Here is a 12622-nt window from a genome sequence, read left to right as displayed (position 1 = left end):
CACATTTATTTTTATAGAACGTCGGTAAAAGATGTCCCTTTTAATCAAGCATATAAAATCTTTACGTGAATAGAATGTAGATAATTTTCCCATAATGACACTCCTGGGCCCTTGAGCAAGGCCCCTAACTGACCTCTGTTCAGTTGTATAAATTACATAAATGTAACAATAAGGGCATCTGCCAATGCTGTAAATGTATGAAAACTAACCTGTTACAGTGGGTGCATGAATATCATCATAATTTGCCCTGCCTCACTACTCTACACAAACTGTACAATGTCTTGAGCTTTATTTATTATTTTATTTTCCTAGTTGTTATAAGTTTCTTTTTTATGTTTTGAAGCACCAGCACACATTACATATTCCTTATCTATGCAACCCATGATCCTTGACAAATAAAGGTTATTCTGATTCAAATTTACTATACACGTTGAATTGCAGCCGGAACTACTTTCAGGGTTGCCCTGCTACAGTAAATGAAAAAGTTGATAGTTTTAAAAAACAAAAAGAAAAACAAAAAACACCAGGAAACAACACACGAGTCTTCACGTTTTCTTTTTGCTCGTCTGGTCAAACAGAGATCTGCTGAGACACGTCAGGTTGACAAACTAGTTCCCCATTGGCTGCTTCTCTGTGTTATTTCCTGGTTCGGTAACCAATCCGCGCGTAGGAGTACGCAGCCTCCAGAATACAAACACGGAAATACAGAGTGTAGACGTCAACTGTGCCTGTAGCTTTAGAAGTTAAAAAAAAAATACATAGAAAAAGTGTGCGATAATTATTGGTGAAGGACACGTTTTGTTCCCGTTCTATGGATTTTCTGCAGTTGTTATCATGGGCGTGCATCGTGTTCACCATCGGCATGTTCTCTACAGGACTGTAAGCTGCCACGTTATTCTCCACTGTCAGGAAGTGTACATTTTTACAATTGAATAAGTTTTACACGCAAGGCAGACACAATTGCACAATAATGTTGTTAATTATTCCTACCTATTAAACACATTTAAAAAAGCAATTATTAATATTATTGGTATATTGGCATCAATGATAAACTATAAATTCCTGATAATAGACTAACAATAGATGCTTCCTTTTCCAGGACTGTTGAAAAGTTATGGTTTTGGAGAGACACATGTATGTTCCTTTTGTTTATATACAACAAACTAGGTAATGTAAATTGATCAAACTGTCACCTTAGACAATTACAGTAATTACAGTTTAGATCAAATGTATGTTGATGTGTAACGCTCCACTCACCAGTTTCTGTCACGTCTTTCCAATGCTGAAGGATAGAAAGTATGATGTCTTTTATGTTCTGCAAGTTTCCTTGGCCAAAACACTGCGTCTTTGTCTCCAGCTTTCCTCGTTTCTAACTTGTGTCTCGTTTTTGTGTTCAGTCTTGCCATGGTGACTGACCTGTGACATGAAATCATCTTCCACAAGCTCACCTTAGTAGCAGAGTTTGGCTGTTCCTCACTCAGGTTTAAGGTTCCTCACAGCCGTTTCTATTTGAGTTAATGACCGTGTTTCTACCTACATATAGAACTGATGATCATTAGCACCTTCTTAGTATAAACTGGTTAATCATACACCTACAAAATCCTTCGACTTTGTGCAAGTGTAAGATTTGAAAGCCAGAAGGGTGTCCACACCAAAATATTGATTTTCACCTCATTTTACATTTTGGACATTAATGTAAATAAACATATATATTTTTTTATATTCTGACTTCACAGCATGTATTCACACCTGCCTAAAACCTTTGCACAGTACTGTGGCCTGGAACCAACTTCACCATACAACTAAACAATGACCCAAAGCAGATGTTCAAGCTCTGTATTTAGAGAGCAAACAGTCAGCTGTCTATCATGGAATAACCTGTCCAGTCACCACACCTAAATCCTACTGAACTGCTATGGGATAACCTGGATCGCAAGGTCGTACTAAAACTAGTGAAGCACACCTTTGGCAAGTTTTCCAAGAGGCATAGCAAAGTATTTCAGCTGAGGGTTTGGAGAAAAGAACTGCTAATTTCAAGATTGTGTTAAGCTGTTATTTATGCTGAGAGAGGATTTTTCAATGAAAATAAAGTGGAAAATCTTTACAGTTATATATTTGTTGGTTAATGTGTATTTACTGTTTAATTCGCTAGATTGTTGCGTATACAAAAGGAAAAGTCTCTTGAAAAAACGTAAAAGACCAGGCATTTCCAGATTACTGGCAGGCACTGTAGATTAGATTAGCTATATTTACCATCAAATATTTGTCGTCACTTCTATTTATTTTATAATTAGTATTTCAAATGTGAAGCGAATTTTAAAATCTATCAGTAATTTTGTGTCTAAAATGAATGATTTTACATTTTGCACAATACCACAATACCTACGCTGTATGTTTTCTAAGAAAGCATTTTGGATTCAATTTGTTAGCATTAGTTTCCTCACAGAGAGAACGCTTTCAATTTACAGTTGAATCCTATCATGAACCGGGTTTACAGGTTTATCTTGGGATTATATAATTTTGTTTTTTAAATATATTTGTGTAATTTTGTATCATTTGAAGGGGACAGTTCAGCAGGCAATCTTCTTTTTACTGCAGCTCTCTGAGGAGATTATTAGCCACAGATTAGCTTACTTCAGCCAATATTAGTTGATTCAAAGCATCCATAAACACAATTCCAGTATGAATTCTAGCATCCATGTCGTTTTTTTTTTCCCTCAATCCCAACATCCTGAGGTTGAGTTGATGCTGTTTGTAATCTTTTTACTGTGTTTATCTCAAGCCTTACTTTTAGTATGTCTTTTTTATATACGCTAATTTTATGCTAGCACTTGTCATTTTTTCTTTGGGGGAATCACTGGCATTTGAAGGACCATTCCAGTAATTTATTGGTTTGATGTGAAGCTTTTAATAATTTTTTTTTTTTTGCGGATCAAAGATTTTGCGGCGACTCGTCTGTAACCTTTCAGGAACGATTCGAATTCAATTTTCAAGCAGTGGAGGATGAAAACGGTTCAACCAGCAGCAGTAAAATTTGATTTGGTGCATTGGAATGTTTTTGTAGACAGCTGTTTATGTATTCATGACGCCGGAAGGGACTTCAGGGCTTTATAGACTGTTACCAAGATCATTTCTTGCTTCATAATACTGTAGCCTCGTGGTCTTCGGTTCAATCCTAACCTCAAGATCTCTCATTCGTGTTCTCCTCATGTCTGCGAGTTACTGGGTTTCCCACCACCACCCAGATTATGCTAAATTGCCGCTAGGAGTAAATGAGTGGGTGATTTGTAGGTGCATGGTGCCCTGCGATGTATATGCATCCCAACCAGGGTGTATTCCTGAACTCATACACAGTGTTCTGTTTCACAGGACCGACCTGAAGAAAATGCGAGCCACTCAAAGTGCCGATAGCGTCCAGTTCCTGCCTTTCCTCACCACGTGCTTAAAGTGAGTGCATGCAAATGTATACATAGGAATTGATGCATTATTTTCCTCTCAAATGTGAACACGCCAGTTTTTTTTTTTTTGCATATGAGCTGATAACCTAACATGCTTCTGTACATCTCTGTACGCGTTCAGTAATTTAGGCTGGCTGTACTATGGTGTGCTGAAAAACGATGGCACCGTGATGCTCGTTAATTCCATCGGCGCCTCTCTGCAGTGTCTGTATATTTTCACCTACTTCCATTACGCCAAAGAGAAGGTGGGTGAAATACGATCTGGAGCCAAAAATAATAGCCAATCTTTCAAAACATTTAAAAATAAAATACCTGGCAAGTTTGCTGTTGTTTATAAGTAAAGCATTGCGACCATATAAACAATTATATGGCATTTTACAAAACATGCCATAGACTGTATGGACAAAAGTAATGGGACACCTGACTTTTCCAGCTATATGTGGTTCTTCCTCAAACTGTTACCATAAAGATGGAGCCACACAATTGCATATTTCCTTAGATGCTGTTGCATTAAATATCTTCCAGTTCTATATAGATATGGTTTACATTGGTTGGAGTGGAAGATCTTGAGTGGTCTGGTATAAAACTCTGACTCAGCACAGGGCTCCTCACTATACATCAGTATCTGAATTTACTAACGATTAAGGCTGAATGAGCTCAATTCTCCACGAGCACACTCCAAAATCTAGTGGCACATCTACCCGGAGATACAACATGGAATGATCAAAAAGCACATAACAGTTTTATGGTGTCCACAAACTTTTGTCCATGTAGTGTATATGTGGGGTGGGTGTTAAGTACAGATTTAAATAGCGTTAAAATTAATTTTGGATTATCTCTTTGTGTGTGTGGGGTGTGTGTCTGTCTCAGAGGAATGTGTTTGTGCAGACACTGGGCATGGTGTGCTTGCTGTGTGTCTCGTGGGTGTATTTCAGCATGATCGTTCCCCCGGGAAGCATTCAGCTTTCGCACCTCGGCCTGGCCTGCAGCGTCTTCACAATCACCATGTACCTGTCGCCGCTCGCCGACCTGGTAAGCACACATCACATCCGCACAGGTCTCTTCGGCCTCTTCCACATGTTTGAATAGTGAAGACATCAAACTATGAAATGAGGCGTGTGGAATTGTTCACCGACTGAAACGTTAAAAAAAAAAAAAATCACACTTCAAAGTATCATCGATGACAGATTTGCACAGTCTTGGCATTCCCTAAGCAACAGCTGGGATGTTTTAGGACGTTCCCATATGCTGTGCACATGTTGATAAAACAAAAAATTATAAAAATTTATTATGAGAACATTTATATAATAATATATAAAATTCAAAACAGACACATTTTGTGAAATTGTCTGTACTCTGTATGGACAAAAGGTTGTGGACACCTGACAATAAGATTCATATGTGCCTTTTGAATATACCATTCCACATTTAGTTCCCGTTTGCACCCAGCATTTATTCAGCCCTAAGGGTGTTAGTGAAGTCAGGTACTGATGTAGGTGAGGTGAGAAGGCCTGGGGTGCAGTCAACGTTCCAAATTATCTCAAAGATGTTCATTATAAAGCAGGCCACTTAAGATCTTCCACAGCAACCCATGTCAAGCATATCTTCATAGAGCTGGATTTGTGTAGTGGCACATAGTGATGCTGGAACAGGTTTGGGTCTCCTGGTTGAAGTCAAGGAAATATACAATCGTGTGACTCCGACTTTGGGGTCACAGTTTTGACATGAACCACATAGGGATGGAAAAGTCAGGTGTCCCAGTGCTTTTGTCCATATAGTATTTTTTGTTTGAAGAAAGCTTCTTTGAAATTACAGTATCATCTCTGGTGGAATGATGATGACCATGCAATGGAATATTTTCAAACCCAGACCAACCCAAAAATCAAAGATTAGAAACAAACGTCAGCATCGCAGTGTTATACGTATTTACCTTTTTTTTTAAACCTGTACCTGCTCTCCAACTGTAGATGTTTAGTCTTAGCCTGTGGAAGAACCTGATTCTGATACACCCCACCGATAGCAAATCTAAAAAACGAAGTGTTTGTTTTATTTAAATTTTTTTAAAGATGAACACGACTGCTATGAAATAAGCCCTTTGAATAGAACGGCAATCTGTCATACCCATCCTGACGAGTTTGTGAGCACTTTCTTTTTTCAGTGTGCTTTACTTTCGACTCACTGGTTTACAGCTAATCTGAATTTGCTGAATCATAAAGAGAAAGAAAAAAAAATGAATTATTGTGAATACCTGCCATATGGCACCACCATTTTATAAGGACCAGGTGTGTGTTGCATGCAGATCATTTTTCTTTATAAATGTGTGTAAATGCTCTTTATGTTCACACACTTGTTTTAAACTAGTTCAGTGTGTGCTTTATTGACTTTTTATTTTTATTTTTTTATACACATTACTATTATTTTTAAGCAAAAAAATTTCTTACAGCTACAATTCAAAAATGAAGCATTTTTCCCTCAAAAATTATGGATTTCCAGTATGGATTAGTGTCATAAGAGCAATACTGTTTCTGCTGATTGGTTGGCAAAGGAACAGAGCAGACACGAAAAAAAAAGTATTGTTGCTAAACAGCTTTTCTGTCTTTGTGTGTACGTCTTTTTTCTGTCTTTTTTTCTTTGTTGTTGTGTGTGTGTGAGTGAGTGTGTGTTTTGATCCATTGCTCAGTCTACACAAAAGCTATGGTTAGTTTCCTGTCTTTCTTCTTGTTTCTTCCTGTTTTTCATGTCAAATGTGTGAGTATCCATGTGCTGGGAAATGGTGTGTCTCGGTCTCTCACTCTGTACCTACGTGCTCGATGCTGAAACACACATATAACCCTTCAACATTAGAAATCTTAGAGGCAATAAACAGATTTGAGTCTGTTATGTTCTGTCTCTCTTCCAGCTGGATATAATACGCACTCGTTCAGTGGAGCGTTTGTCCTTCTCCCTCACTGTCGCCACCTTCTTTACATCCACCTCCTGGACCCTGTATGGCCTCCAGCTAGGGGATTACTATATTATGGTAAGGAGGAAACACACCTACATAAATCACAGTAACGTGCCCCTCAGCAAGCGTAAACGAGATGAAGAACTCGGCGTTCTGTTCCTCGGGGAACATCGTTTCTGTGAGGTCAGCGGTCCAATTTATTCATCTCGTGTTACTTATGTAACTCTAAATGAAATTGCTTTCTGGTGTACACAATTTGGACACCTGACTTTCCCAGCCATTTGTGGTTCTTCCCCAAATTGTTACCACAAATTTCGAGGCACATGACTCGAAAAGACGTCTTTGGATGTGGTAGCATTAAATTTCCCATTCGCTTGAACTAGGAGACCCAGCAGGACAATGCTCCTGTGCACAAAGCCATCTCCATGAAGGTACACTACATTGGCAAAAGTTTGCAGACTCCTGGTCATAAGTGTAGTATGTGTTTTTTTTCAGATGTTCAATAGGGTTGAGTTCAGAGCTCCATAACAGGAGATATCTTCTCCATAGAGTCTTCATATATCTTCATAGAGTTTGCTTTGTGCACGGTTACTCCACTAATAACTATAGGGAACTGAACGGTTAATTCCAAAATGAAGGAGAATGTGATGTAACTAATGGAGTGAAGTTGGAGTTTAAGAAGTTAAATGGACTCAAATAGTTTTGCGATACCTGAAATATTTAATCTCTTTCTCTCTCTTTTTTTTTTCTCAGGTGCCTAATACACCTGGTATTGCAACAAGTCTCATCCGGTTCCTCCTCTTCTGGTTATTCAACTCTACTCAAGACAAGCCGTCCTACAAATCCTTACAGATCTAAGCAGATCGATTTAAGTCACCAAGTGCCTTAGCCACATTTCCTAGGCCAATCAAAGCCAAATCTCCAGTCACCTCTTACATCACTTCCTTGACCTTACATCACTTCCTTGACCTTACATCACTTCCTTGACCTTGTCCTTAGACCATTTACATAGAAGGTTTTTTTCGTCTGCACACGATATTGCTATCAGCAGAATTCAAACAATCCAGAGAGAAATAAGTCGGCGGTTATAGTATTCCGCTGGTATGATATTAAGTTCAACTCCAGGCTTTCTCTCAGTTCCACTACCATTCAAATTAACCCTTAAATGCTTTGGGGTGTTTGTTCACACCGTGACCCCAATTTAAAAATCAGACTACGGGGAAAGTTCCCCAAACCATATTTGACGTTTGGATTTAAAAATGACACCTCAAGAGTGTTTTGCTAACAGATAAGAGCAATTAAATGGAATTGCAGATTAGATTTTGGCATCCTGAAGTTTTCCTGAAGGCTATTGTTTTATACAAACATGCACTATTAATTTGCCAATTTATCTCTATTTTCTAATCCTGTAAATGCCTTAAGGTGATAATTGTATAGTTGTTGTATAGTATGTTATGTACTGAGCTACAATAACATGTGCATATACATATACATACACTATATGCACAAAAGCTTGTGACACTTGACCATTACCATTATTTGCTATTTGCCGTTATGCTAATCTCCACTCTTCTGGGCAGATGTTCCATTAGATGTTGGTGGGTGCTAGTGGACTTTTTTAATCATTCAGGCACAACGAATGTGTTAGTTAAGTCAGGTACTGATGTAGTGCGAGGAGTCCTGGGGGGCAGCCAGCGTTCTAATTCATTCGGGTTGAGGTCAGAGGTTTGTAACAAGATATGTAAAACATATCTTTACTTTGCACCCAGGGATATTGTCATGTTGAAAAAGGTTTGGGTCTCCTGGTTCAAGTGTAGAAAAAAAATGTCTGCTACTGCATCCAAAGACATCTAATACAATTGTGTACTAATTATGTGGAAACAGTTTGGGAAATAACCACCTATGGCCTATTAATAAGCAAATAGATAAATAGAAAAGAGGCGAAATTAAAACTTTTTATGCAACACATTTATTTATGACATCCTTACATAACTTTTAATTGCTAAACATTTGTTTTACTGATGCGTCAAGTCTCAAATCAAGCACCAAACTCCGCCATGATGCAAACGTGCGGCAATTAAAACCGTCCGTGCGGAAACAGCAAAAGTTCTGTTTGGTGTCCAGATGATTTACCCAATTTAAAAGCAACATAATTGAAAACGTTTACAAGAATATTTTGTGTTAATACTCTGTGTTGAGTTTGGTATCACTAATAAAAAACATACATTTGCATAAAGCAAAAAAAAATTTAAATAAAATTATAAATACACATACACACACTATATTGGCAAAATATTTATTTGCGTATTATATTTGGGTCACCTGAACTTTCCTGCTGTATGTGGTTATTTTCCAAACTGTTACCACAAAGTCTTTAAATGCGCTCTAATACATTTTTGCATTTACTTGAATTCAGAAACCCAAACCTGTACCAGCAATGCCCCAGTGCACAAAGTAAGCTCCTTGAAGATCTAGTTTACATGCTATGGAGAGGAAGATCTTGAGTGGGCTTCTGTAGAGCTCTGGTCTCATCCCTACTGAACACCTTTGGGATGAATTGTAACGAAGACTGCTGAACGCTAACGTACATCAGTACCTGCCTTTCATAATACCCTTGTGGCTGATGAACACAAATATCCATAAGCAACTCCCTAATCCAGTGGAACATTTTCCCAGAAGAGTGAGGGGAATTATAAGAGCAAATTGTAAATAAATGTGGAATGCAATATATATATATATATATATATATATATATATATATATATATATATATATATATATATATATATATATATATATATAGCAGAACCGTTTAAAACGCTTGCTTGCCAGTTTTTTTGCTGCAGTTTCTCTTCGACACACCCATGCTCCATAAATAATGTTATCTGGTGTGTTTGGTTTGGGCTGCAGCAAGCATGAACACACCCTGATTTCTGGGTGTGACTTAGTTTATATCAGCCTGATTTGCCAAGACTTTGTGCTCTTACTCTAGCCTAGAGAAGCCCTAGACTCCTCAGCATTATTTTGGTCTCGTTTCTATGATTTTATACTAGTCTGTTTGTGTGTGGTGTATAATCAGTCAGGTGCTGGAAAACATGGTATGCACCATGATTTTTTTTCTTTTTCTTTCTGCAGGGTAATTATGTGACTGGGCATCATAAGGTTAAAGTAATCCAATTAGAAAACCATACATCCTGTCAGTGTATTGCACAAATCTGCATAGACATTCTCTGGAGTTTTTCCGTTACTTGCTTAAAGCCATTTCCTCAAAGGGCACCTTTAGTTAAGTGGTGTGCTGAATGAGCAGCTTGTGTCAGAATCAAGCTCGGTACAGATATACAAGTCCTGAGACTCCTTTCACCTTGCAGTAGATTTCACTAAAATCCGAATGGTGGCGGAACGAGGGGTCAAAAATGTCCAGGGTGGGAGAGAGTGCAGCTTGGTATATTACACAAATTCACAGGGTTTAAGTTAAAGTCTAACAGAGGTACATATTTGCTCGAATGTGTTCGCAAATAGTACGAAGGCAATAAAAGAAAGCTCTATGAGTACCAGCATTTTATTGCCATCAAGAACCTTTTATACTCTCTATTAGTGTGTTTCCAGCCAGGGATGTGGGATTCAAAAGTAATATTTACCTCAGTGATCATTGTGCTGTTATATATATTATATGTTTGTAAAGTGTATGATGATGGTATCTTTGAAATGTTTTTATATGCTACATTTTATCCGAGAGGATTAAATTGGTGTGTTTTCTGTTTTGACTGTTTTTTTCAGAAATAAAAAAATATATATAAAATGGTATTTATGTAATGAGCATCTTTTGCAACCATTTTAAAGGGGGAATTATGATAGAGAAGCACAGCTTAGTATGTGAATGGCAGTGGATTTTCTGTTAGAGAGGATAATCTCTTGGTGAAAAGAGCAGGCAAACAAAAAATTATCCTCGGTATTGCGGCTCATGACATGGAATGCGATTCATATGAGTAGCTAGCTACAAATACTGTGTAGGATTGCCAGGCAGGTTTTTTTTTTTTTTTTTGCATTGTCTACTACTAGTGTGAATGAAATAATTGTCAGAGTATCTGCAGAGGTTCTGCATGCAGCTTTTTCCTTCTGGTCAGGGGGAGAACATTTATGCTTGATAATCACAAATGTCTGGAGAAAATATACTGGCTTGTTGGGAGTTTGGATGGATTTACGATGTGAATCAGGGTCAGGCAGTCACAGAGACACGATTCTTAGTAATATTGCCTAGATGCAACACCAATGGATTTGGAAGAAAAGCAAGATGGGAGAAAGGAGGGGTTGGATTGTAGACTTTCAATTTTAAGTCAAATAGTTTACCAAAATTATTGAATTAACCTTTTAGAAACTACATTTTCATTTCCTTCATATATAACTCAAACTAAGCTTCACCTGACAAACTAGAATAATTATAAATATACAGTATATTTTTTATATATTTAGATGCAAATCCTTTGCCTTCAATACCTGTCTAAAATCTGGGACCCATGGACCTCACCAAATGCTCTGTTTCTGCCTTTGAGATTATTTGTGAAGCCTTTAATCCAGTCAATGATACAGTTGCTACATGTCTGTGGGCCTTTTTGACCTTAGTTTTGTCTTTAGTAATTCAGCTGGTTTGAGGTCAGATGACTGACTATTCCATATAATTTCATTGTCCTAAGGAGCTCCTGGGTTGCATTCGAGTCATCTTCTGTACTCTGAAGAACAGTCCTATCAGTCTTGCAGTGTTTGACTTAAGTTAAGCAAAAAGTATTGATATCTCAATACGATTCAGAACTCACCCTTCGACTTCTAAAAGGTGTCACATTATCAGTAAACATCAGTGACCCAGTTTCATTGGCAGCTTTATTACATGTTTGATAAATGATGTGGTATGCTTTGAATCATGAGCCCTTCCTTTCCATTTCCAATTTTATCGTTTTTTTCTAGCAGTGTCTGTTCTAGCCTTTCTGTTCTTGAGTGTTATCAGTGGTTTGTATCTTGTAGTAAACCCTCTGCATTAACATTCTTTGATTGTACTTTTTGATTATGACACACCACCTCCTTCAAAAATAAGCTCGGCTAGATGTTATGAAGGGGTTTTTATTTACCAATTAAAGAACAGGAGATAAAAGAATTCTTTGATCATCCATTTTGGCTGTTATTTGTACTGTTCCAGGCCTGTCAAAATGTGCATGTCAAAAGTTTGGAAACACCAAGTCTTTCATCATTTTTGAGACAAATAAATGTTAACAGAAGAACTTATGTAAGACAGAGAACAGGAGTGACGTCAAACATGTAGGTGGAAGCTTAAGTTGTCATGCTTTAACAACAGCCAGTCCATTCTGAACCAAGGCTAACTGAAACCAACATGCAACATGTAGATTTAAATGGTGAAAGAAATATTAAACAAACTTGGATACCATTCCATACGTCAACACCATGCAAATGAACTGCAGCTTTCTGGAACCAAATTCACTGTAGAGCTAGACAATGACCTGAAGCATATGTCTAAGCTCTGTAGGCGTTATTTATGGAATGGCCTGACCAGTCATTGGAAATCTTATTGAACTACACGGATATAAACTGAGTTGCAAGGTCAAAAAATAAATATCTAACTAGTGTTCTTCACCTCTGGCAAGTTTTAGCAAAGTATCTGTCCAAATGCTAAGAGTGTGTAAAGCTGTAATACAAGTGAAGAGAGTATTTTTCAATGAAATTTAAGTATGTTCGTACATTTATATATTTGTTTGGTTTTTGCTTCATACCCTTTTAATTACAGAGTTTGTTGCTTATAAGCAAAAGGAACATGCATGTGTCTTTCATAAATGATAAAAGGCTTGCCTCTTTTAACTGCACATTAAGAGCTGCTGTGAACAGCTACTAAATGCAAATTTAACGTTTGAAATCAACTCCAGACCTTTAGTTTCCCGCATTTGTCATAAAATAATGAGGAAGCGTCTCACACCTAGCCATGTAATGTTTTTCAGTCAATTACCCAATCTCTGTTGACCCTTTGGAAAAGGAGGGACTATGTATAAAAAAAAAAAAAAATTAGGCTGAAAATCTACACTTGAAACACATCTCGATTGTTTCATTTTATATTCATAATGTTGTTATACAGAGGCAAAATTCTGGAAATTATCACAATTTGTCCAAATTCTTATTGACCCGTGCAACATACGCATATCAGAGACCATAGGTATAAATG

At 37.4% G+C, this 12622-nt stretch overlaps 1 protein-coding gene across 1 annotated transcript; it reads left to right on the top strand.

Annotated features, from left to right (window-relative positions):
- The first annotated feature begins 659 nt into the window (after positions 1 to 659).
- Positions 660 to 9112, top strand: slc50a1 (solute carrier family 50 member 1). Its single transcript, XM_046846926.1, has 6 exons — positions 660 to 879; positions 3370 to 3447; positions 3580 to 3703; positions 4329 to 4490; positions 6358 to 6477; positions 7156 to 9112. Exons 1-6 carry the CDS (start codon positions 812 to 814, stop codon positions 7258 to 7260), a joined length of 657 nt encoding a protein of 218 aa, XP_046702882.1. The 5' UTR covers positions 660 to 811; the 3' UTR covers positions 7261 to 9112.
- Positions 9113 to 12622: the final 3510 nt, after the last annotated feature.

The sequence above is a fragment of the Silurus meridionalis genome, chromosome 4, assembly GCF_014805685.1.
Source record: "Silurus meridionalis isolate SWU-2019-XX chromosome 4, ASM1480568v1, whole genome shotgun sequence".
In the NCBI taxonomy this organism is placed as follows: domain Eukaryota; kingdom Metazoa; phylum Chordata; class Actinopteri; order Siluriformes; family Siluridae; genus Silurus; species Silurus meridionalis.
Note: the sequence above shows the minus strand (reverse complement) of the source record. Positions and strands in the feature narration are given on the sequence as shown.

Bases quoted from the DNA above. Each gene is read 5' to 3' on its own strand.
- slc50a1 (XM_046846926.1), top strand. From the start codon at position 812: ATGGATTTTCTGCAGTTGTTATCATGGGCGTGCATCGTGTTCACCATC. The intron at 3,448-3,579 runs GTGAGTGCATGC...GTACGCGTTCAG, and splicing joins TTCCTCACCACGTGCTTAAA to TAATTTAGGCTGGCTGTACT. The intron at 3,704-4,328 runs GTGGGTGAAATA...TGTCTGTCTCAG, and splicing joins TCCATTACGCCAAAGAGAAG to AGGAATGTGTTTGTGCAGAC.